Below are 26,387 nucleotides of genomic sequence, written 5' to 3'. Positions count from 1 at the left end.
TCTAGCTCTTTGAAGACTATTTCTAGCAAAAGTTTCCACTGTCAACATATTTTCAGGTTCAAAACCTTTCTTGCGGACCTCAATCAGCTCTTCAGTGATTCCCTTTCAAGGCTGTCTCTAGATTTCTTAACTCTAACAAAGCTTATACTAACACCTGACTTCCTCTTGGCCGTCCTTCACCTCCTGCTGTCTTCATGGTGTGTTACTTAAATGTACTTTTCCTGCAACTAACCTCTGACGTTTGTGGTTCACCTACAAACGTACTTGACAGGGATCTCATTCAACCTAACGTTCCTCCTCTCGTCTTTGTCTCAAGCTACAGAGCAAAGACGTGTGAAATGGAAATTTTCATCTGATTCCTGTCGTTCTTAACCCAGTTTGTTTTTTTACAAGAAGAAAATAATTAATGTTTTCTAGTCTTTCTTGCACTCTAATCAAAGTCTTTATCTGCTTTGACCGTTCTCACTTTTCTTCACCAGAAGTTTTACATTTAGATTTTTTTAGTGGCAACTTAGAAATCAGCCTGAATAGGTCAATTTGGATATAAAATCTGAATTCTGTGCAAAGTAAAGTTGTAATATAAGATTTTACATTTTACTACCATGAAAGTTTGTACTTACAGTTTTCCATGTTTCCTCCCTGTGTTGCAGAGTGAAAGTAGCAGCAGCAGTAGCGTATCCACCATGTTGGTGACCCAGGACTACATGGCCGTGAAGGAGGATGAGATCAGCGTCAGTCAGGGCGAGGTGGTCCAGATCTTGGCCAGCAACCAGCAAAACATGTTTCTGGTGTTCAGGGCGGCTACAGAGCAGGGTCCCGCCGCCGAGGGCTGGATCCCCGGATTTGTGCTGGGACACACCTCAGCCATCATCCCTGATTGTCCCGAGGGATCCATGAAGTAAGAGCTCTGAAAACTGATATAAGGATACATTATTTTTGTTGTTTGATTGTTCAGATGGGTTTTTAGGAATAATGTAAAAACGTGGGAGGCAGTTGTCCTGAATTGATCTTTAAAATAAGGCCAGCATCAGTCCAACATATTGGCAAACCAATATGATGTTTTAGTAGGCTTGATTAGGAATTCCAGTGTTTTCTACATGTTGGCAGTCTATCAAGGTGTCAGGCTAAAACCTGTGCTCTCACCTACTTGTTGATTTGAACAGTTTAATTTGACTCAATCCATTTTGTTATCCCAGTAGGAAGTCTTCATCCTGGCACACATCCCTGCGGATCCGCAAAAAGTCTGAGAAGAAGGAGAAGGAGGCAAAGAAAGACACCAAGCTGGAAAACGGTTACAGGAAGTCCCGAGAAGGCCTGGCCAATAAAGTTTCTGTAAAGGTGAGTTTATCAGTGCATCTGAGGAGACTCTAGTGCTGCTATTAAGTCATGCTTCTGCTCCACTGTGCGTTTTTCTGACGTGCTTTGTTCTTTCTTTTCAGCTTCTAAATCCAAACTACATCTATGATGGTAAGTGTTACTTTAGGGAATTGTGTTTACTTTAAGATTAACAAAATGTATGACAAAACCAATTCCATATATTATTAAAAGCACTGCTTTAAACAGAGAAAATCTCCGCATTTGACAGGATTTAACCTGACTTTTTTCTCTCTTTCAGTTCCCCCAGAGTTCCTTGTACCTCTCAGTGATGTTACGTGTGACAACGGGGAGAGCGTCACCCTCAGGTGTAAGGTCTGTGGTAGACCCCGGGCCGCTGTCACCTGGAAGGGACCCAACCAGAGCAACCTCACCAACAATGGACACTTCAGCATCGCCTACACGTAAGAAAACAAGTGTATTTTTTATTAGGTATGTTGCTAAAGCTCCATCAGACTGCAGTTTATTGCATGACAATGTGCAATAGGGCCGTCATTTGACTGTGTTTAAACGTGAAAATTGTCACTCATTAATAGGGGTGCATATCTCAGGCTGTACCACCTAGTATCATCCAGTCTCTCCCCTGAGCTAGCTGCAACAACCTGAAGTATGTAAAGTAAGATGTAAACAATAACTACCCCACATCATCTCCAGACTCATCTGTAACTTGTAAACAAAATAAGACAAATCAGCTATAAAACATGAAAATACAGCATCTCTTATTTATGAAAGTGCAAATTACATAGAATAATGAAAAAACAACATTCTACTTAGGCGAGACCTTCCCCCACCAAAGATAAAAGAAAGTATTCTTGCTATTAAGTGCGACAGGCATACCTTTCTAGTTTCCACTCTTCCACGACCTCATGTAGCTTCTCAGCTAGGTGACGAGAGCTTGTGTGCTGCTCATACAGGGGCCGCGTCTGTAGAACTGACGCTTTCATTTCCCACTCAGTCAATAAAATGAGCAGTCACCGTGAGATAGCTTTCCGTAGCACGCAAAGTCCAACCATCAGTCGTTAGTGAAACGGAGGGTGCAGCTGACAACTCGTGCTCCATCAACGTCCGTGTTTGGTTGTATATGGAAGGGACTACAGTTTGCCTCACGTGTGGACGGGATGGCATGTTGTAACGAGGTTTGAGTACATACAGCAAATAACTCTACGAGTGAATATGGGCGCATTGAAGATGACATGTAAATTCTGATTGCTTCAGTGATTTTTTTTTTTTGGCCCTATGTGTATTTGTATCTAAAGGCTGGTTGAGCACTGTAGGGAGGATAAGTTAGACAGGTTTTTTTTGTCTCGTTCCAGTGATTGGCACATCTTGGTGATGGCATTGGATATGCGTTAGCATGTTAGATGTATTTCCACTCACATACTGCTGAACAACGCCGACACACAGTCCTCGGCTTATCCACCGCTCTCTCGCCTGTACTACTGTAACTGACTGGGAAACCAAAGCTTTCCCAAACTTGCGATCTTAAAGAGGCCAGCGGGTCCTCTACTGTTGTGGGTCGCCACCACTCGCCATAGGCTAGGCTACTCGTCCTTAGTGCTGCTAGCTCTGACTCACTCACTGGACCATCGACATGTAGGCAGAGCGGGAGGGCTACAGATTACGTGTCCCTAAAGTAACTCGTATCTAACAGTAGTTCCGCATTACACAAATTAATTTGCATGCAAGTTTTATTTATTTTTATATCATGTATTTTCTGTGTAAATTCATGTACCGAACCGAGACGCCCATACATGTATTCAATACGAATACATGTACCGTTCCACCCCTACTCATTAATAGTGAAGAAGTTGAAGTCAAATGTAAATTAATGTTTATTTCAGTGATACGGGTGAAGCAACGCTGCGGATAATCGGCGTAGCCTCTGAAGATGATGGCGTTTACACTTGTGTTGCCACGAACGAGCTGGGCAGCGTAACGTCATCAGCTAGCCTTAGAGTGTTAGGTAAGAACAGACAGAATGTACAGTATCAATCCCTCCACAAAACTCATTTGACAATGCTGGTGCCAAGTGTGGACATGCATTGATTGCGTTGTTATGTTGTTATTGGTTCTCAGTGGTGTCCACTGATGGGATCAGAGTGAGCTGGAAGGACAACTTTGAGTCTCACTACACTGAGGTGGTTGAACTGGGCAGGTAATAGACTCACCCTCGTCACATAATTGACATTCAGAGTTTTCCTTACGATATGTGATTGATATGCATTTATTTGACTTGTTAAATGCCTAAAACATACTACGCAGCTCGTCTATAAGGAGCGACCTGAAGTAAAGTGACCTTTGAATATCTATCCTCTTTCTGCTCACCAGGGGTCGTTTCTCTGTTGTCAAACGTTGTGACCAGCGAGGGACCAAACGTCTGGTGGCGGTCAAACAGGTGAACAAGAAGCTAATGAGGAGGGACCGGGTGACTCAGGAACTCAGTCTGCTCCAAAGGCTCCAACACCCCCACATAATCAACCTGATAGACACGTTTGAAACCCCCAGCAGCTACGCCCTGGTCCTGGAGATGTAAGTAAAGACCAAAAAAAATGACATCCAGTTTTGGAATTAAACTTTGCACGTGTAGCTCGTTAGCCTTCATAAAACTTGCATTTCTTCCTGAGGGTTTACGTTAGTGTTGATGTTTATGTTTTAGGGCTGACCAAGGTCGTCTGCTGGACTACATCGTTAGCTGGGGGAATCTGACGGAGGAGAAAGTGGCCTGCTACCTAAGGGATGTTTTAGAAGCTTTACATTACCTGCACAACTGTAGAATAGTGCATTTGGACGTAAAAGTAAGTAGTTTAACGTTTTTTTTGGGCCCGAGCACAAAAGTGCCAGGGGCCCAATGTTCTCATCTCTAGGAACATGTATATAAAAGAAATTGCCTGAGAGGAAGTCAGCCATCTTGGATTTATGCATTGTCGATGTTTAACACCTGTAGTACTTACCTGATCTTGAGTTGGTGGTGAAAGCTCTAATATTTCAGCCTTAAATGGAAACTTGCTGTTGGATCCTCTTTTTCTCCTTTTAATACTGAAGGTCAAACAGATGTTGCATGATGTTTCACCTGCAACAACAAATGAATTTACTTAATGAAGTTAAGACTGGAAAACTTAATGTTAGACTGTAGTAATTAATAAGAACCAAAAAGACAAGACTAATATATGTATATAAATAACTGTAATCTCTTTTTCCAGCCTGAGAACCTGCTGGTGGCCCACAGCTCCAGCGGCCAGCCAATGGTCAAACTCACGGACTTTGGTGATGCTGTCCAGCTCAATAGTGCCCACTATGTTCATCCTCTGCTAGGCAGCCCTGAGTTTGCCTCCCCAGAGTTGGTCCTTGGAGAGCCGGTGTCGCTGAGCTCTGACCTGTGGAGCCTGGGCGTGGTGACTTACGTGCTGCTGAGCGGCGCCTCCCCCTTTCTCGACGAGAGCGCCGAGGAGACCTGCCTGAACATCTGCCGGCTAGACTTCAGCTTTCCCAGGGATTACTTCCAGGGCGTCAGCCAGGCGGCCCGGGACTTCATCTGCCTGCTTCTGAGGACCGACCCAGGCAGGAGGCCTCCAGCCGGGCTCTGCCTCCAGGAGCCGTGGCTGCAGGCCGGTCTGGCTGACGGCTGTGCCAGAGCAGAGGGCTGCCTGGACACCTCCCGCCTCATCTCCTTCCTAGACAGGAGGAAACATCAGACAGATGCCCGGGCCATCGGAGGAGTCAGAAGCTTCATCCAAAGTCGCCTTCAGCCCTGAGTTTAAAGGAATAGATACACATGTCCAAACCAACCCTCAATCCCTAGGGCCTGCAGGTTTCTCTAAAATTGAGCCTCTTGATGGTCTAGATGTAAAAGGAAGGAGAAATAATGAATGCTGATCTTGTCCTCTTTCACAGAATGTTGATTTACTAAAGTCCTGTTGTCGTTTCACCAATTAAACTGAGACCTTTTGAGGTCTTAAGTCAATCAGAGTTCTCACCAATCGCGTAAATTAATGGATGCCCTTGTCGTCTACTGCTGCTTGCTGGTTTCAACTCAAAACAGATTTTGTAATTAAGTCTAAAAAAAAAAAAAAAAACTATGAAAAAAAAAAAAAACGAGTAATTTATTTTCCTTTGCAAGAGTTAAAGCTGATCAGAAGAGCCAATTGATCGAGCCTTGACACCACTGCACAGACCCAGAGCTTTCAGGAGAAAGTGATGCCAACAAAGCTAGTGATGGCGCCGAGAGCAAACTGCCCTCCGTCTTGTTGCCAGAGACATTGTGCGTTTTTGCTCTTTTACACTAAAACTGTAACTCAATGACTTTTGAGAAGCAGCCCTTTCTTAAAGAAACAATGTATACAAAAGGAAAAGTACGGTCTCTACGTTTCCAAGAAGAATAAATTGTAGAAAATGCTCATCAGTTTAAAGTTGCTGTGCTACTTTGGACTCTATAGACATCTGGAGATAGTAACTGAGGTTCTTGACTTTGAGACATTTATACGTCCAATCAGAGCTTTTTGACGGCTGCGCTTATATAATGTACCTAATCTAAGATACCATGATGACCATGTCGCGAATAACAATGCTGCACTGTCCAATCTGAGAAGAAACAATAGACATCCACCGTTTGCTTTTCCTAGAACAAAACTTGTGTTGCGCAGATATGAGATGTTTAAGCCTTACCTTGTATATAGACTTCTGCCTTCTTTCCCCTCACATTCACAGTGGACTCCTGCTTTTGGATGGCAGGACACGAGACTGTCAGAGCCTCAGCGGCAGTGCTGATTGCCAATCAGATGGGAGTGAATGTAGAGGAAGAGGAAGACAAATTACTGTAAATGCACTCATTGTATGTTATGTTTGATTATCATGTGCAATGTTGCGGCTTTAACATTTTATGCAACTATTTATGAAGACATCTGTTGTATCTGTAATAAATCTAGAGAAAAGCATGTACTTGGTACTGCAAGCACTGCTGGTAGTTTGTGTTTATTTGATTTCTGAGTGTTATGACTTCCAGGCCATGTTAGGTCACAATCTACAATCATTACAGTTTGATCAAAAATGATTTAACACTTTTTGTACTGTATGCCTCTGTAGTATTGGTACACCAAAGTTGCTCTAGCTTTATAGTACTTAATAAAAAAAAAAAAAGTTTAATTGTGACTGTTTCACTTGAGTTAGATAATGACTATGATATGATTGTTTACACTAGTTAAACACTATGTTGGAGGAACACGATTAGTTTGTCTCTCGTGACCTTTCTTAAAAAGGCAGGGGATTAAAGTAAGATTTATTCTTCACAGAGAATTGCCGTTGAATGGGAGATTTTTGTACATCATTTACTAAATGGTGTTCTATGTACAGATACTTGTTGCCAAAATATTTCTTCTAAATTCCTGTTCCTTATAAAAGCTAACTACCCTAAAACGGCAACTAAACAATGCTTTTTGATTTGTTGTCTTTTCTGGAAATTTAAACAAGAGCTTTTGTATAACCACTTACCATTAATCCAATATGGGGTTAGGACGTGTCACATTTAAACCGATTCTACCAGGAACAGAAATCACAGTCCGCCGTTACCTTTTTATTTATTTAAAAGGTGAGCACAGGCCATTAAACAAGGAAACTTGGACTGGATACCTCAGTTTAGTTTGTTTTTTTTGTCTTTTTTGTCATGTTTGTTTCGTTTGTTTCATAAATTACACATTTGTTATTTGTTGTTTTTTATCTGCATGTATATTTCTTTGTACAGATCATACATATTTTCTCTTGTAAATAGTCTCATTTTGCCATCAGTTATTTGAAAATTAAACAACGAATACATGTTCCCTGTTTGACATTTTGTTTATTCATTTACCATATATTTTTGTTTTGTGTTATTTAAACTACATTTTACACAGATGTAATTGCAGCTAAAATGGAATTTAGCACAAAAATTTGAGTTTTGATGAGAATAGATAAGTCATTTCCACCGACACGTTTCATGACTGGGTGACATTTGAGAATCTGCCCATTTTTCACTCAGCACTACTGTAGCTTGGTTTGCAATGCATACATAAGTAAGATAGCTATTGTGTTTAATAGTCTTCAAACTTCATTCTGTGGAGTGACATAATTGTAATTGATTTGGAAGGCTGAATTTGTGACTTGGTTTTAGTTATACTGAAGGATATGAGTTTGGCAAAGGTAGCCTGAAATGACAATGGCTCAATTTAATCAGATCAGCTGATCTGAGTCAGCTGTGGATTAGACTTTCTCACACCCAATTCTGGATGTTTGTGGCAAATGTTAAAAATAGTTTTATTTTTGCAATATATTTTTACATAACCACAATACTGATAATGAATTAGATTTTTTTTTTTTTTTTTTTTTAAATCCCTTCAAATTGAATTATTAAAGAATTGGGACCAGGATGTGTACTGATAAAATCATCAATACAGATCAAACAGACATTTTACACAATCTCTCTACAATAGCCACGGTCTGGAAGGATTATCCATCATCAATCAATCAACTCAAGGCACTGAGGTTGCCCTCACTTACAGTGACGACGAGCAAGAGAAACACAACAAACATAAAAACAGACCTTTCAACATTATGATGCATACAGGAATGGTCTCAGATTTCAAATTTAGCATTCTTCATTCTAGTCACCAGATCTTGGACACGGCTTTAACTACAGCCCTATAGTATGTAATTAGAGGTACAGTATGTGTACACAAGTGTAATTATCTCTTAAAGTCTTCTTCAGTACAAATATTAGACTTTATATAATAGAACTAAACCAATAAAGCAGCTGGGCCGATACTTTGGTTTGGTTCGCTTTTTGCCTCTACCAGCAGAGGAACATGGCTAAACCTAGATCCATTGTGTCCCCTGCTGAGTTGGAAATGATTATTCATGTGTTTATTCCCTCCGACTTGACTAGTGTAATTCTCTTTTCACATACCTTAGTAAGACTTGAATTGCGTGAGACCCTGAATCGCCTACAATAGTTCCAAAATGCTGCTGCCATTAATTTTAAAATTAATTTTAAAATCCACTTTTAGATCCACTAAGATCTTTGTGATCACTTTTACAGCCTTTCATGGTCAGGTGCCTGCCTACATTAAAGAGCCTCTGCAGCCCTACATTAGCAGCTCCGAGGTCCTCTGCTCAGGATCAGTTGTTCCTCCCTCTAGGGTCAAGACAAAAGGACACTGTGCTTTTAAGGTTGTACTCCTAAACTTTGGAACTCTCTCCCATTGGACCCAAGATCTGTGGTCACTTTTAGAGAGCAGCTCACTTGCTTGCTTTGGTTCATAATTGTTTTAAGTGTCTTATGTTTTTAGCTTGATGTCGGCATTTCATGTTGTTCGTTCTGTATCTGCTTGCTATTTATCACTGCTCTGTTTCTTGGACAAATTTCTGTAATTTCCAAATTTAAGTGATACTTATCAAAAGTCTTAGCTAAAGCTATATATACATACATACACACAGTACTGTGCAAAAGTTGTAGGCAGGTATGAAACAATGCTGTAAACTAAGAATGCTTTCAAAAATGGAAGTGTTAATAGTTTATTTTCATCAATTAACAAAATGCAGTGAATGAACAGAAGAGAAATCTAAATCAAATCAATATTGGGTGTGACCACCCTTTGCCTTCAAGACAGCATCAATTCTTCTAGGTACATTTGCACAAAGTTTTTGGAGGAACTCGGCAGGTAGGTTATTCCAAACATCTTGGAGAACTAACCACAGATCTTCTGTGGATGTAGGCTTCCTCAAATCCTTCTGTCTCTTCATGTAATCCCAGACAGACTCAATGATGCTGAGATCAGGGCTCTGTGGGGGCCATGCCATCACTTCCAGGACTTCTTGTTCTTCTTTACACTGAAGATAGTTCTTAATGACCTTGGCTGTATGTTTGGGGTCGTTGTCCTGCTGCAGAATAAATTTGGGGCCAATCATACGCCTCCCTGATGGTATTGCATAATAGATAAGTATCTGCCTGTATTTCTCAGCATTGAGGACACCATTAATCCTGACCAAATCTCCAACTCCATTTGCAGAAATGCAGCCCCAAACTTGCAAGGAACCTCCACCATGCTTCACTGTTGCCTGCAGACACTCATTATTGTACCGCTCTACAGCCCTTCGGCGAACAACCTGCCTTCTGCTACAGCCAAATATTTCAAATTTTGACTCATCAGTCCAGAGCACCTGTTGCCATTTTTCTGCACCCCAGTTCCTATGTTTTCGTGCATAGTTGAGTTGCTTGGCCTTGTTTCTATGTCGGAGGTATGGCTTTTTGGCTGCAACTCTTCCATGAAGACCACTTCTGGCCAGACTTCTCCGGACAGATGGATAGATGGGTGTACCTGGGTCCCACTGGTTTCTGCCAGTTCTGAGCTGATGGCACTGCTGGACATCTTCCGATTTCGAAGGGAAATAAGCTTGATGTGTTTTTCATCTGCTGCACTAAGTTTCCTTGGCTGCGTCTACGATCCTCAACGTTGTCCGTTTCTTTGTGCTTTTTCAAAAGAGCTTGAACAGCACATCTTGTAACACCAGTCTGCTTTGAAATATTTGTCTGGGAGAGAGCTTGCTGATGCAGTATAACTACCTATATACTATAATTGGTTGATCATACACCTGACTACAATAGGCTCGTTCGAGATGAGCCAGATCTGCGCAGAATTGATCACCGGCGATCGGCGCCCAATGCATGCTGGTTAGATTTGTGTCCGACTTGATCCCGACTTGCTCTGACGTCATGCACACGTGGGCAACGATAATCTCACGAGATCAAGGCGGCCGCAGTTTTTAGAGCCAGGCGCCGCAGTTGCTCTCCACCGACTAAACTTTTTATTGATTTTGAATTGCGGGTATTTTAACTGCGATTTGTCTGATTTAAAAGCTTATTCTGTACAAACCACATGTTGTGTGGCTGGTAGCTACCTTTAGAAGTCAGAAAGACTAAATCTGTTCAGATTACAGATCATCTACAGTGTGTTGTTAATTAAAATCAGCAACAGATTGCATGTGGAGCATTGTGACAGCTACTCTGTCATAATAAAAACAACTGGAGACTGTGTAGGAGCTGATATATGGGTCTGATAACATTTTATTAAATCGGAATCGGACCACAATGTTTATGTCACTTCCTGTTCAGCCTGAAGGCTGCTGGAAACGGCTGGAAACTGTCTGACTTGAGAGCGGATTTTTGTCACCGCCCCCGGCTGCTCCCGCCTGCTCTCGTCCGCTTTACAGGCGAGGCGCAGTTCATCTCGAACGAGCCTAATCCTACAAAATCCCTGACTTTTTGCAAGTACCTATAAGAATTGATGCTGGTTTGAAGGCAAAGGGTAGTAACACCAAATATTGATGTGATTTAGATTTTTCTTTTGTTCGCTCACTTTGCATTTTGTAAATTGATAAAAATAAACAATCATTTATATTTTTGGTGGTCACCCCAAATATTGATTTGATTTAGATTTCCCTTCTGTTCATTCACTGCATTTTGTTAATTGATGAAAATAAACTATTAACACTTCCATTTTTGAAAGCATTCTTAGTTTACAGCATTTTTTCACACCTGCCTAAGACTTTTGCACAGTACTGTATATGGCTCTGTAATGTGATGTGACAAGTTTAAGTTTTGCAATTATGTACATTGTAGAAACATTCCAAAAAGATAAAAATGTAGCCTTCTATTATCTAGAGTTTTAGTTCTAGTCAAAAATGTGGACTGCACTGCCATCAAGTTGGCCCAATCCCAAAGTGAGCCCTGAGGACTAAGGACTAAAGACTCACAGACTTAATTGATCTCAAGTGCAAAGTGAATGAGTGTGTGAGGCCACATGGGCTCAGATAGGTATAAATGGGATTGGGACAGCACTTCACGAGATCACGTTACCTTGGCGACGTTTAATAACAAAGATGTTGCTGACACTTGCCGGTTTGGGAATTTTCATTTTAAGTTTGTTGCTTTCCACACGGCCAAGGCACAGGAGACGGCTGCTTGATTCCAAATTTTTTCAAACTCTTGTTTTACCACCTGGACAACAGGTTGGTCTGTGTTCCGTGGTCGTGTGTCGTGCTGTTGTTTACCTTTGTAATTTCCGGATTTCCCTATGGTCTCCGCAGTAAACGTCACAACGCTTTGAACTGTGGGTAATTCCCTTTGGTGAAGTCTGCGTCGATGCAGACTCACGGAAAGGGCTCAGTAAGTGTGTACTCAAACCCTCACGCCCTTTGAAATTCGACATTGGGTCAACCCTAAGCCCTTACGAATTTCACGAGAACGCGCACCAAAGTCCGTGAGTCTGAGAGTCCGGACTTTGGGATTGGGCCGTTGCTTTATAGGCCTAAGAGAGGACTGATTTAATGATATAGTATGTGCATAATAGGGACCTTTTACATTTTATATTATAACTGTTGTTCAGGATGGCATCAACATCTGTTTGTCTGCCTTTCATAACATGAATTTTTTTTCATCCTCACAACATATAAAAGCCTCCTTGTGTGTAACACTAGCATAGGAAGTCAAGTGTTGACCTTGGATCGGTGTAGAACAAACCTGTTAGACACTAATCAATATCCTAAAATGCAGGAGTGGTCAATCAGTCAGACACTAAGAGCCAAAAATGTTTCGTACCTTAAGCTTCTTTTGAATCCATGAGACTGTCTGCATTCCTTGTTTTCCACAATCCTTGAAGTCTGGTTAGTTTTCTGTTGTGGCCTCTTGAAACAACTGCTTCACACGTCTGAGGATGGACAGATCGAACCTTAGATTTCACGCATTTCTTTCAAAAAGTAACAGCAATTTCAGTGCAGCCTGTTTCAAAATTGGGATATTTCCTTCACCAGTCTCTTCGCTCAGACTGGATTTCAGTCTGGCATCCAAAGACAGTTTGCCTATTTCAGCCAAACACACCATTAAAATAATATATTTATTATTCTGCCATTTGTACACATTTTTGTTAATTTCAGGTCAGGTCATTTCCACAAACCTCAGTGTAAAAATGCCTTTCAAACTTTTGTATTTTGTAATTATTTATAGAGTTAATATACATTTTATACATTTAAGTTTTCACACACGTTCCTCTTTTAAAAAAATATACTAACCAAGCGACAGAATAAGTTATTTGTAGTTATTCGAGAGGCGTCTGTGTCTGTACCATAGAGTTTAGATTCTCGGCCCAAGCCCGAGCCCGACCCGAGCCCGACCGGACCTCGGGCCGTTATTTTCCGCCACATCCTCGGGCCGGGCCGGGCCTGGGCCGGACCCTTGATCAAGCAATTATTATTTTTTTTTTTTTATCCATTACCTTATTATCCTATTTGGGTGGGGAGATAGCTATGTCATAATCAGAAATATTATAAAAGTAACAAATATGTACAAAAGTTAGGCTGCAGTTACAAAATGCAGCACGTGTCATGCGCGGAGTCTCCTCCTCTCGCACGCATCACACCGGGAGCTTGAAGATGTAAAGAAAAAAAGAAAAACAGGAGAATTAACTTTGAGCAAGTGTGGAGGAAAGTCGGAGGTATGGAAGCAGTTTAAACAAGTCGTGGGCAGTGACAACAATATGTTGTTCATCATCGTTTCTTTCTTTTTTTACGTTTCTTCATTCAGATCCATTTGCGATCCGTTCCATTCTAAACAAACAGCGCAGTTTACATGCTTCGTCCTTGTTGTATTATTCTAAACAGATTTCTGCAGTTCAAACAACTCTGAATTGTAGTTGAGAACGTCAGTTATAACGGCCCACGTATTAAAAAATTGTCGGGTTTAAATCGGGCTCGGGCTCATAATTACAGTTAATGTGTCGGGCCGGGCCGGGCTCGGACACAACGGGCTCGGGCAGGTTCGGGCTTGATTTTTTGGGCCGATCTAAGCTCTACTGTACCATTGTCTGATTCAAAGTCAGCCGTTTTCTGGAGCGTTTAAGTGCAATGGGAAGGTATAGTGTTTTGACTTGGCTTGTGTTAAGTGAGCCTGGCTGACACATAGAACAATTACCAACCAATACTCCAGAGTTTAAATTACACTTCAGCCAAGCTGTTTCTTGGTTCATAAAAGATACATCTACCACTGCTTTTTACCAACACTGTGGCCTGTGGTCTCTGGTAAATATTGTAGCACTATCTTTTACCTAAAGCAGGCATAATCAAAATGCATTTATCTATTTGAGCTGCTGCATCTCTCCCTGAGGTGCAAATGAAGAACCTAATCAGTGGCCTTTTCACCTGTTTGCAGTCTGATTTTCAGCATTGCACACTGTAGTGCTTGTCCACTTGCATCTAACACACAGGGAACATGCTTCCGGTCTCTCTTGTTGAAAAACTCCTTTCCTTTGCTCAAGTTTGATGACAAATGTTTATAGAGATTGCAGCAATGGAGGACTTGCACACAGAGAACAAAAGTCAAGTCAAGTCAATTTATTTATAGAGCACATTTAAAACCAACCTAGGCTGAACAAAGTACTGTATAAAGTTATAGCCTATTATGTTATAAAAACAAAAGGAAGACTAGTGTCTTTCAGGCAGTGAAAAGGGGACTTTAAAGAGTTGGTATCACCTGTTTTTAGAGGCAGGTACAGCTGTGTGTCATCAGCATAACAGTGATAAGATATGTTAGGTTTGTGAAGAATTGAGCCCAATGGGAGCATGTACAAAGAGAATAAAATTGGCCCTAAAATCTAACCTTGAGGTACACCACATGTAATCGCTGCCGAAGAGGAGGAGATATTTCCAATTTCAACAGAAAAGGTTCTATTTTTTAAATAAGAATTGAACCACTGTAGAGCAACAGCCTGGATCCCTACCCTATGCTGAAGGCGATCCAACAAGATGGCATGATCAACAGTGTCAAATGCAACACTAAGGTCCAGCAAGAGTACAACAGCACAATTCCCTCCGTCACCGAACAGCAACAAATCATTTAGCACTTTAAGAAGTGCTGTTTCTGTGCAATGGTGTACTCTGAAACCAGAGTGAAAATTGTCCAATACATTATTTTTACTTAAAAAGGAAGCGAGCTGAGCAAGAACAACCTCCTCCAAAATCTTTGACATAAACGATAATTAAGAAATAGGCCTAAAGCTGTTACAATCAGTAGGGTCAAGGTTGGGTTTTTTAATTTGAGTCTGAACCACAGCATGTTTAAAGCTAGATGGGACTGTGGCATTCCTAAGAGAGCTATTTATTACAGACAAGAGGCTGGGACCAATAGTATCAAATACCTCTTTCAAAAGACGAGAGGGGACAATATCTGAAGAGGAATAGGTAGGTTTCATGTGTGAGGGAGTGCAATAGCATGATTTAGTGCAGTATTTATTGCACTAAACAAAATGTTAGGGCTATGTGCATTTTTAGCTATCAGAAAAATGATTTGCTTAAGATGCTTTGACAAGGCATTGGTAGAATACCTGGTGATCTCTCAGTATCTCATAGGACACTTGCAGTTTATCTTTTTTCCCCCATTTCCTCTCTGCTTTTCTACACTTTTGTCTAAGGGCACGAGTCTCACCGTTAAGCCAAGGTTGGGCTTTGACTTTGGGTCGCTTCAGTTTACAAAGGGGCAACAATATCAAGAGGGTCAATATATAATTGAGGGAGTTTTCATGTCCATGAGATTTATCTCGCAAACATGCTTATTAAAATAAAATTTTAAAAGTCTTCAGTGTTCTTCATGATCTTGTCTTTACAAATTCCATAGTTAATTATTATGGAAATAATCATTTATTTATAAAAATTTACTAGATATCCCTAAAATGTCAACTAAATAACCGTCCGAAATGAATTACAACCACAATCTCATTACCTAAAAAAACATTTTAAAAACTTATTCAAAAACAGTTTTAATTATATTATTTACATTAAGTTGAGGTAATTGTGAACAATGTGTCTTTTTGGGCAATATGTCACATTTTCAATAGAAATTGACAAATTGAATATGTGTCCGAGAAGTCGCTGTCATCTAAGTTACCCATAGCAAATACACCCCTCAAGGAAGAGTGTGTTTTCCAAATCACATGACCTGCTCCACATGATGTCATTTCCTCCTGAAGAGAAAACTAGCAAGACTCCAAGGTATGTTCTCCGTCCACATTTTCAGTTATTTCACCTAAAGTAGTGCTTGGGGCAAATGTGTACTTATCATATGTCAACAATGTTACTACAATGAATTCATAAATAACTTTGAATTTCAATTTTACTCAGTTGTACATATAATATTTAGAAGAACCTCTCCGTAAAATGCCATGTGGTGTCTGGTGCTAGGCAACCATTTTGATTTTATCCCTAAAAACAGCAAAAATGTCAACTAGGTTACCAGTCACCTATGTTACTCTGCAAAGGTAACTTAGTTGACCAAGAGTAACATAGTTGACATTCATGACATGTTCTTATAGTTTTCAGGAGTTCATTTAATATTCTAATTGTACAGTAACTATAAAATACTTTGCAATAAATATTATAAAAGTAAACTTGTTTTCAGGCAAATGCCACGATTATCTGCTGCAGAAAAGCAGCGCCGTTACCGTGCACGGCGAGATGCTGATCCTGCAAAAAGGGAGGCATACTTGGCAAAAGGCCGGCAGAAATGGAGAGAAAAGAGGGAGCAAGGTGCATACTATAAGCCCATATCTGAACAGAGTGAGAGGGAAAAACGTGCAAAGAGAAAGGCCTGGAGAAGAGCCCAGGAACAGAGCAGACGCAGAAAGAAACAGGCTTCTGCTATTGTTACCCCACCACTGAGTCCTGACAGCGAGGAACAACCAGTTCCACAACCAGGAAGGTTAGAAGGTTATGTAGAAAGAACCTCAAACAGAACTATGTAGGCAGGCTATGTAGAAAGTACCTTAAACAGAACAATGTCTCATGAAAAAGTACTTGTTATTATTATTATTATTATAATGTTAGATTAAAATGCAAAATTACATGGTGGCATGGTGACAATTAATTTCAAATGCTTTAAGTGACACCTGCAATGTTAAAAAATAATTTAAAAATGTCTTCATGTAATTTCAGACAGAGAATACAAGGAAGAAGGACTAGAAGAAGACGATACCAGAAAATATACATTGAGAATCGCAAACTCAAGGAAAAGCTTAAAGCTCAAACAAAAACATCAGACAAATACCGTAAGCGCTATGAACGGCTACTGTGCAGTGTCGACTCTCCTAGGAAAAGAACAAAAAGGATGCTCGGAACAAATCCAGTCAGTAATGATGTGCGGAGAACTCTGGTCTATCATCATGCACTTGTGAAAAGCCTCAAACAAAAATTTCAGCGTGCAGCAAAAGAAAAGACCAGGAACCTAATCGCCAGAATTGTATCTGGAAAAATATTGAAAAAATACAGGTTCCAGAAAATCATTCATGACACACTGGGTGTCTCAGCCAAACGATTCTGCAAGAATGTGAACACAAATGGGGACGAAATAGCCTGTTTTGCCAGGAAGAAATACATATCCACACACTCAAAACTGCAAGACCAGGTTGTTGCCTTTTACACCAGGGATGACGTAAGTCGTTCAACAGCAGGTAAAAAGCAGACCGTAACAAAGGGAAAAGTGAAAAAGCAGAAGCGGTTTATGACTGACACCATGAAAAACCTCCATGGTAAATTCCTGCTGGAAAACGTCTCTAGCAAACTTTCCTATACACTCTTCTGCCGAATGCGCCCATACTGGGTAGTCCATCCAACCATTGCAGACAGAGATACGTGTCTATGTAAGGTGCATGAAAACTTGGAATTTATCGTGGAGAAACTTCATGGACTTAAACTTCTGGAGAGAACAGAGTTGGAATCTCTTGCTGAGGAAACTTGCTGTAATCCAACATTTAAGCCATGCATGTATGCGGAATGCAAGAACTGCAAACTACAAGACCTCAAGATTCAGTCTGGCTATGATGGTCAAACCCAAGTTTCTTGTGTGCAGTGGACAACTGAAACTGTCCTCAGAGAGAAGAAAAATGGTGACAGCAAAGAAAAGTTGCCTGTGAATATCACCGTGAAGAGGGAAATGGAGAGTTCTTTGGAGGACCTGATTGAGACTTTCCAGAAACAGCTCAAAAAGTTCAAAAGGCACTTGTTCAACATCAAGACCCAGTTTAACTACTACAGGGAATTGAAAAAGAACATGAAGAGTAATGAATGCCTCATACACATTGATTTCTCTGAAAACTACTCTTGCAAGTTTCACAAAGAGATTCAAGCTGTCCATTTTGCCTCTTCTCATCAACAAGCAACTCTTCATACAGGGGTCCTCTACATTGGTGGTGAGGAAGACCACTTGTGCTTCACAACAATTTCGCCATGCAAAGAAAAGGGTCCACCTGCCATATGGGCACACCTCTCCCCAGTACTTAACCATCTCAAGGAAACATGCCCAACAGTGTCAATTATCCACTTTTTCAGTGATGGTCCCTGCTCACAATACAGGCAGAAGGGCAACTTTTACATGTTGACAACTGAATTGTACAACCAGGGCTTCACTGCGGGCACTTGGAACTTTTTTGAGGCCAGCCACGGAAAGGGTGCCCCCGATGGGGTAGGAGGCCTTCTGAAGAGAACAGCTGACAGATTGGTGAGCCAAGGTGAAGACATTTCCACTCCTAAACATCTTTTCAATGCATTGGTAAACACCAATACAGCTGTCAAGATCTTCTACATTGAAGAGGCTACAGTGGAAAAGGCCATACAGCAGATGCCACAACGACTCCCCGCTGTACCATGCACTATGCGGATTCACCAGGTCATCACGCAAGCACCAGGGAAACTGACATACCGTGATGTGAGCTGCCTGTGTTCAACAAGGCAGATTCTGCAATGTCAGTGTTACCAAGCTCAGGCCTTCGACTTCAAAGTCAACTCTGCTGTTCCTGCATTGCACCAAGAACAACCAGACCTTGAAGTACAGTGGGATAGGGATGACATTGTTGGTCAGTGGTGTGTCATCAGATATGACGATGAGGTTTACCCTGGAACCATTGTTGAAGTGAGTGAAACACATGTTCATGTTAAGTGTATGCACAGAGTGGGACACAATCGTTACTACTGGCCAATGCGAGAGGATGCGCTCTGGTATCCATTTGAGGATGTGCTCAGGTTGATTCCTGCCCCACAGCACGTGACAGCACGTCATGTTGAAATAAAAAGAGATGTGTGGGAAGATATTGCCAAATCATATCTTCATGGCTAAGGACATGCGCACACACACACACACACACACACACACACACACACACACACACACACACACACACACACACACACACGCTAACAAACACGTGGCACAAGCACACGGTCAAGCACACACACATATAGACACCAGACGTGTATAGTCCAGGTGCCAGAAAGTAAAAATCCTGCCATGTTTTTGGATCTGCCTCTACATCTAGAACAGGTGTTTTCACTAACGAGCTCATCTACCTGGTAGAGGAGCTGGTTTAGTGATGGTTGGGACAGCTGCTGGACTATACACCTCTGATATACACACACGCACAGATAAAGACACACACACACACACACACACACACACACACACACACACACACACATGCACACAAACAAACACACACACACACACACACACACACACACACACACACACTCAAAGATTACTTGATTGAGCTTGACAAAGTCATTGAAAAACAAACCATAATTGGCCATGTTCTTGGGTTAGAAAATGGGGAGTGTGTTCTGTCTCCACCGGTTTCATGGGTGCCTGGAAGTTGGAGGGTATGCCAATGTTTTACTTGGGTTCTGACATATGAATGTTTTTGAGATACAACTGTTTGCACTATTAAAATTTTGATCCAAGGCAGCACACTTATTCTGTTAACCAACAGAATAAAACACTATTTGGTTATTGTTACTTATTGCAGTGCACTATTATTTTTTGTTCAATACAATGCACTACTGTATTTCATTCCACAAACAAGATTTTCAAAATGTTTACATGGTGGAATTTTTGTGTAAGTGCTGTTTTTGATACTTTTGTTGTTGTTGTTTTCTATGTTAGGATCTCTTGCTTATGATATATGTGCTTGTTAATAAAGTTGTGATTGATCCTTGTAAACTGATGTGCGTCTGTATTTCTCCTTTATGTCATGAAATATTCAACAGGTCTTGATTAAATGCAATAAAAGATTAGCTAACATATAATAATTGATATAGTTTAGGATTGTTTTTGTTAAATACATCATCCTACTTTGTCATGTCCAGTCAACTATGTTACTTTTGTCAACTATGATACTGGGCTGTCAATTAAGTTACCATTATGTTTTTAAAAAAATATATGTATTTCAATGGTTCCCTAATCTCCAAGTAAATATTTAGAAACTGAGTAGCTGTCAAATATATACCTCAGCATAATTTCATCAAGAAAATTATCATGAATCAAGCAGTTTGGAAACAAAATATACAGACCGGTTACTTCAGTACTTGAAATTTGGGGTTTCAATTGAACAAAATGTGTATTTTCTTAATTAATTGGGTATTTTAATTGAAAAGGTAGGTAAATAGACACATATTCTTCCAAGAGTAATGATTTTTTTAAATGTCTGCCATTTACTTAAAGTCAAAACTTATAGGTTTTGTCCGTAACATAGTTGACCAAATAATGAGTAAACTTCTTGTTTTTAAAACTAAATATCTGAAATCAATTATGCCTGAGCTTGGCAATGACTAAAAACAAAATATTTCAGGGATGATTTGTCAGGGAAGATAATAATATTTTGTAAATAAATATATTTTTTCCCAGAATTATTCAAACTCAAAATCTCCCACAATTATATATTGACCCAAGAACATCTGTGACAGTGGTATTAAACCGAGTAACTTGCTCATCTGTAGACAGAGAGGCGGAGGGGTGCCTGCAGGGGGAGCTCTCAAGAGTAACTTCTACTGCTGTAGAGGAAGAGGGGTGGGTGTGACTGTGGCATGTGCTTGTGCACGTGTGCGCAAGATGTAAACAGTCAGTCACATGTCTGAGTCTGGAGCCCGTGCTGAAGATTACCGCAGAACATTTGGCTGCCCCGTTTATTGTATACAGTATTACCGTATAGACCATGTTTGCACTAGTCCAAAGGATCCTCCTCAAACACCACAACATAAAGGGAAATATTTTGCAAAACCAATTCAACCTTAATACTTAACCATGAGTAGGCCTAGTCATTATATAGATCATCAGCATTATAATGCATGTGCTAAACAGCAACCATGTGCTCCGCTTCCAGAACATACAGTAGATACACAAACTGATTAATTATTAGCATAGGTGTAAGAGCAGAAACGAGCACAAACAGTAAATAGGCTACCCCTACCTTGGTAAAGTGAAGCTGTGAGAAGAATTGACTTTTATAAAGTCGGTCACTGCATTGAAATGAACAGGAGAACCCCACTTCTGCCATGAAGTGCGTTATTGTGGTTTACGGCTGATGTGAGAAACAGCCGAAAACGGAGTCTGAACACGGGCAACAGCTGCCAGCACTGTGTAAACACGGTTAATTCCTCCACAAAAACGTCCTGAAGAAACATGAACATGCTAGGAGTCGAGCTAGCTTATAGACAGCATTACAGGTATGAACAGCAGCAGCATTAATTAGGGCTGAGGGTGCAGGTGTGCCTGAGCAAACCGATGGGCAGCGCGTGACGGGATTTAATTAGATCGCACTGTTGTAAGGGAGAGCGTCTCAGCTAGTGCAGTACGTCACGCGAGAGTATACACAAACACCAGTGGTGGAAAATAACTAAGTACATTTAATATCAAAGCAGGAAAATTGCCTGTGTAACTAGAAAATACATTTCCTGCAGAAAATGCTTGTGAATGCTAAAAAGTGAAGAAGGTGAAGAAGTGAAAATAGTTGGAAAAGTGTTCAATTAGTATGATTTTTTTTTTTTTTTTTTTTAAAGCTGTCGCTTCACTGATTAGCTGGTTCAAATGTGTAAGAAGGTGAAGTTTTAGGGAAAAGTGGAAATGGTTCTAATTAATAAAAAAGCTGAATAATACCAATATTGTATGAAAGTTTTTGTAAAAGCTGATGCTAAACTAAATAGCCAGCTTTAACGTGAGAGAGAAATGGGCGTGTCAAATTAGGAAATCTCATTCAGCTGGTTCAATATTTTCAAAAAGTATGAATGTTGAATAAAGTGTAAAAAAAAAACAACATATTATAGTATGTCGAAAAAACCATAGTGATAAAAAAAAAAGTCATAGTATAGTATGTCGAAAAACGTGATAAAAAAGCCAGTATGTTGAAAAAAGCCATAGTATAGTACGTTGAAAAACATTAAAAAAAACTAACTATACTATACTTTAACATGTTGCTGGAGGACCGTGGGATTCATCCACAAACCTCCTGGTTATGGGACAAACATTCTACATCCAAGCCACAAGCAACCCAAAACATAGTATAGTGTTTTCATAAAAGTGATAAAAAAGCCATACTATAGTGAAAAATAATCAAAGTAAAGCATGTCGAAAACAGTCATAGTATAGTATTTTGAACAAAATGGGGAAAAAAAACATAGTATAGTATGTTGAAAAAAATGATTAAAAAAAGTCATAGTATGTTGAAAAAAAGTCATACTAGAGCATGTCGAAAAGTGACTGGGGTTTGAACCAGGGGTCAGAGTCTGCAGTGCCTATTTGCTGGTGAAATTTGGAGCTGTGCTAACCACAGAGCCACCATGTCAACTATAATGACGTTTTGAAAACCTTTATAGAATAATATGTCGAAAAAAGTCATAGTATAGTATGTTGAAAAGAGTGAAAAATATTCATAGTATAGCATGTCGAAAAAAGTCATAACATAGTATGTCAAAAGAAGCAGCGGCATAGGCAGAAATAGTATTTTGGGCGGGCCGGTGTTGTGCCGAAAACAGACTGCCTGCCGAAATACGACTGCACACCGCTAGAGGGCGATGTTGGTCAGTCTAAATTATTTAGTTATGTGCACCAATATTAACCAGGTCATTTTTGAAGGGCTTCAGCCCCGAATGTTTTTATTATAGCCCCGAATGTCATTAGCCTAGTTTGCTGGTGATATTTGGAGCTGTGCTAACCACAGAGCCACCATGTCAACAATAATGATGTTTTGAAAACATTCATAGAATAGTATATCAAAAAAAGTCATAGTATAGTATGTTGAAAAGAGTGAAAAATATTCATAGTATAGCATGTCAAAAAAAGTGATCAAAAAGTCATAGTATAGTTTGTTGAAAAAAAGGGATGAAAAGGCCATAGTATAGTACTGTATGTCAAAGAAAGCACCAAGGGTCAGAGTCTGCAGTGCCTATTTGCTGGTGCTATTTGGAGCTGTGCTAACTGCAGAGCCACCATGTCACCAATAATGATATTTTGAAATATTTTATAGTATAGTATGTCGAAGAAAGTGATAAAAAAAAAGTCATAGTATAGTATGTCGGAAAAGTCATAGTATAGTATGTTAAAAAAAGAGTTAAAAAAGCATTGTACAGTATGTTGAAAAGTGTTAAAAAAAGTCATAGTATAGTATGTCAAAAAAGTCATAGTATAGTATAGTATGTCAAAAAAAGTCATAGTAGAGCATGTCGAAAAAAGTGATAAAAAGTCATAGTAGAGCATGTCGAAAAAAGTGATAAAAAGTCATAGTATAGTATGTCGAAAAAAGTGATAAAAAGTCATAGTAAAGTATGTCGAAAAAAGTGATAAAAAAAGTCGTAGTATAGTATGTCGAAAAAAGTCATAGTAGAGTCGAAAAGTGATAAAAAAAAAAAAGTTATAGTATAGTATGTCAAAGAAAGTCTGGAAGAACATGCAAACTCCACACAAAAAGGTCCAGCCCAGACTGGGGTTTGAACCAGGGGTCAGAGTCTGCAGTGCCTATTTGCAGCTGTGCTAACCACAGAGCCACCATGACAACAATAATCATATTTTGAAAACATTCATAGTATAGTATGTTGAAAAAAGTGAAAAATATTCATAGTATAGCATGTCGAAAAAAGGTCATAGTATAGTATGTGGAAAAAAAGTGATAAAAAGTAATACTATAGACACAGAGCCACCATGCCAACAATAATGATGTTTTTGAAACATTCATAGAGTAGTATGTCGAAAAAAGTGATAAAAAATTCATAGTATAGTATGTCGAAAAAAAGTCATAGTAAAGCATGTCAAAAGAAGTGATAAGTAATTCATAGTATAGTATGTCAAAAAAAGTGATAAAAAAGTGATAGTATAGTATGTCGAAAAAAGTCCTAGTTTAATAATGTCGAAAAAAGTCATAGTAGAGCATGCCAAAAAGTGATAAAAAAGTCATAGTATAGTATGTCGAAAAAAGTCATAGTATAATATGTCGGAAAAAATGAAAAATAGTCATAGTATAGCATGTCGAAAACAGTCATAGTATAGTATTTTGAAAAAAAATGGGGAAAAAAAACATAGTATAGTATGTCGAAAAAAATTATAAAAAAGTCATAGAATAGTATTTCAAAGAAAGTCTGGAAGAACATGCAAACTCCACGCAAAAAGGTCCAGCCCAGACTGGGGTTTGAACCAGGGGTCAGAGTCTGCAGTGCCTATTTGCTGGTGATATTTAGAGCTGTGCTAACCACAGAGCCACCATGTCAACTATAATGATGTTTTGAAAACATTCATAGAAGAATATGTCGAAAAAAGTGATAAAGTCATAGTATAGTATGTTGAAAAGAGTGAAACATATTCATAGTATAGCATGTCGAAAAAAGTCATAGTATAGTATGTCAAAAGAAGATATAAATAATTCATAGTATAGTATGTCGAAAAGAGTGATAAAAAAGCCATAGTATAGTATGTCGAAAAAATTGATAAAAGTCATAGTATAGCATATCGAAAAAAGTCATAGTATAGCATGTCGAAAAGTGATGAAAAAAAGTCATAGTATAGTATGTCGATTTTTTTTTTTTTTTTTTTAAAAGAGTCATAGTATAGTATGCTAAAAAAAAAATAGGGTTAAAAAAAGCATTGTATAGTATGTTGGAAAAAGGGATAAAAAACAGTCATAGTATAGTATTTTGAAAAAAATGGGGGAAAACCATAGTATAGTATGTCGAAAAAAAGTCATAGTAGAGCATGTCGAAAAGTGATAAAAAAAAGTCATAGTATAGTATGTCAAAGAAAGTCTGGAAGAACATGCAAACTCCACACAAAAAGGTCCAGCCCAGACTGGGGTTTGAACCAGGGGTCAGAGTCTGCAGTGCCTATTTGATGGTGATATTTGGAGCTGTGCTAACCACAGAGCCACCATGTCAACTATAATGATGTTTTGAAAACCTTTATAGAATAATATGTCAAAAAAAGTGATTAAAAAAGTCATAGTATAGTATGTTGAAAAGAGTGAAAAATATTCATAGTATAGCATGTCGAAAAAAGTCATAGCATAGTATGTCAAAAGAAGCAGCGGCATAGGCAGAAATAGTATTTTGGGCGGGCCGGTGTTGTGCCGAAAACAGACTGCCTGCCGAAATACGACTGCTACGGCGCTCTGGAGCAGACCCGTGCGTCGCTTTGTGTCCGTTCTGTAAAAATAAAGTGAGCAGCCCGGCTGTACAGTTGCAGCTTCAGTTAATTTGTCTCATTTAGAGACCAGAGACCCAAACGGGGGTGTCTGTGTCTGTCAGACTCAGGGGGGGGGGAAGTCACATTTCGGATCTTCGGATCTTGCAGACATCAGTGTTGATCTGAAATACATTTATCTCACTTTACAAATGATGAATTTTCAAGCGACTGATGGTATTTTATTTTGCCCCCACAAATTATTGTTGGCAGGTACATTGCAAGTAGTTTTATTTTACCTGATTTACAAACTCCTTCCCCTGGTCTGTAAGGATCATCTTACAAAATTTGAGGATGCAGCCAGATACCTCTTTAGCCATTTTTGTTCTAAGAGGGTAAGCTTGTGCTCATTTGATCAGGTAATCAATCATTACACAGAAGTAACTGTATCCCTCTGTAGTCACACTCAGCATCCCCATCAGGTCCATGCCAACAAGCTCAAATGGATGCGTTACCTAAAAGACATATAGGTGACTGTCAGGTGAACATCAAGAACAAGGAATAGGACATGACTGGACAACATCTGCTGACGCAAGTGAGATGAGTGGGATAAAAGACAGCAAGGGGAAAGACAGAGGAAAAACACTGAGACAATGCTAGAGAGAAAGACAGACCAAGAGGAAAATACCAAAAAGACACTAGACAGATGGGCACGAGGTGAATGAATCAGGAAAAATATAGGATTTTTATTTTCTTATTGGTGTGTGATGCTTCTCCTCCTTGATTTGATCTCCACTGGCCTGGCAGTGCACACACTGGGCCACCTGAATGAAAAAGATTTAAAAGTTTGTGTGTGTGTGTGTGTGTGTGTGTGTGTGTGTGTGTGTGTGTGGTATGGGAGAGATGACATTTAAGAAATGTTTTTTTTTCTTTCATTCTTCTAAAAAAAAAAAGGTTAAAAAAGGTTAGAGCTTTGGGGACAGTCGTAGAGCCTGATGCCATAATCTCTGTATTCGGCATTGTGCCACAGCATTTTCACTTAAATCAAAACAACAAAAACCTCATAGCATTTGCTACTCTTTTAGCTCGACGGCAGATACTGCTTAAATGGAAGGACAAGTCCCCTCCTACTTTTAAAATGTGGCTCATTAATCTTTTATACAATCTGACCATGGAAAAAATAAGGTATGCTACTGCAGGCTGTGCCTATAATTTTTTTGATATCTGGCAACCGGTCTTGGATCAAATTAGGAAGGTGGATCCCTCTCTAATCTCAATTTCAGAGGAGTAATATACTGTACATACTTTTCAAGCATGCATGCGCTGAAAACGCATGCATGCTAGAAATAGAACCGACGGCTATTTTTCCACGCAACACGCAAGCTGTTGGAAGCGTTTCCAGGCGAAATAGAATAGGAAAAGATGTTTATATGACATTTTGACCCGAATACATGTTAATAAATGACATTTAAAAAAAAAAAAAAAAAAAAAAAAAATCGATTTTCTAATATTGCACCTGTCA

The 26,387-nt window shown here is 39.6% G+C and overlaps 2 protein-coding genes across 11 annotated transcripts in view; one reads left to right on the top strand and one right to left on the bottom strand.

Annotated features, from left to right (window-relative positions):
• The window catches only part of LOC116041222 (triple functional domain protein), an 80,273-nt gene extending 73,093 nt beyond the window's left edge, over positions 1–7,180 (top strand). For 5 of the 10 annotated variants that reach the window (XM_035993080.1, XM_035993081.1, XM_035993082.1 and 2 more), the window contains 9 exons: positions 651–898; positions 1,197–1,338; positions 1,440–1,467; positions 1,616–1,778; positions 3,216–3,337; positions 3,451–3,529; positions 3,703–3,903; positions 4,031–4,169; positions 4,575–5,126. In XM_035993080.1, the coding sequence (XP_035848973.1) occupies positions 651–898; positions 1,197–1,338; positions 1,440–1,467; positions 1,616–1,778; positions 3,216–3,337; positions 3,451–3,529; positions 3,703–3,903; positions 4,031–4,169; positions 4,575–5,126 (1,674 nt within the window). Of the gene's footprint in view, positions 1–650; positions 899–1,196; positions 1,339–1,439; positions 1,468–1,615; positions 1,779–3,215; positions 3,338–3,450; positions 3,530–3,702; positions 3,904–4,030; positions 4,170–4,574 lie in introns of those variants that run through there. The other 5 variants (XM_031287106.2, XM_035993077.1, XM_035993079.1 and 2 more) reach the window with 3 other exon arrangements.
• Positions 1–26,387, bottom strand: part of LOC116041221 (growth factor receptor-bound protein 10-like) — a 90,529-nt gene that overhangs the window by 9,364 nt on the left and 54,778 nt on the right. Inside the window, exons 17-19 of the transcript XR_004102872.2 lie at positions 12,122–12,143; positions 11,996–12,090; positions 4,326–4,444 (exon numbers count right to left, since the gene is read on the bottom strand). The gene's annotated coding sequence lies outside the window, so the exon portion shown is untranslated. The remainder of the gene's footprint in view (positions 1–4,325; positions 4,445–11,995; positions 12,091–12,121; positions 12,144–26,387) is intronic.

This window comes from Sander lucioperca, chromosome 16 (assembly GCF_008315115.2).
Source record: "Sander lucioperca isolate FBNREF2018 chromosome 16, SLUC_FBN_1.2, whole genome shotgun sequence".
Taxonomy (NCBI): Eukaryota; Metazoa; Chordata; class Actinopteri; order Perciformes; family Percidae; genus Sander; species Sander lucioperca.
Note: the sequence above shows the minus strand (reverse complement) of the source record. Positions and strands in the feature narration are given on the sequence as shown.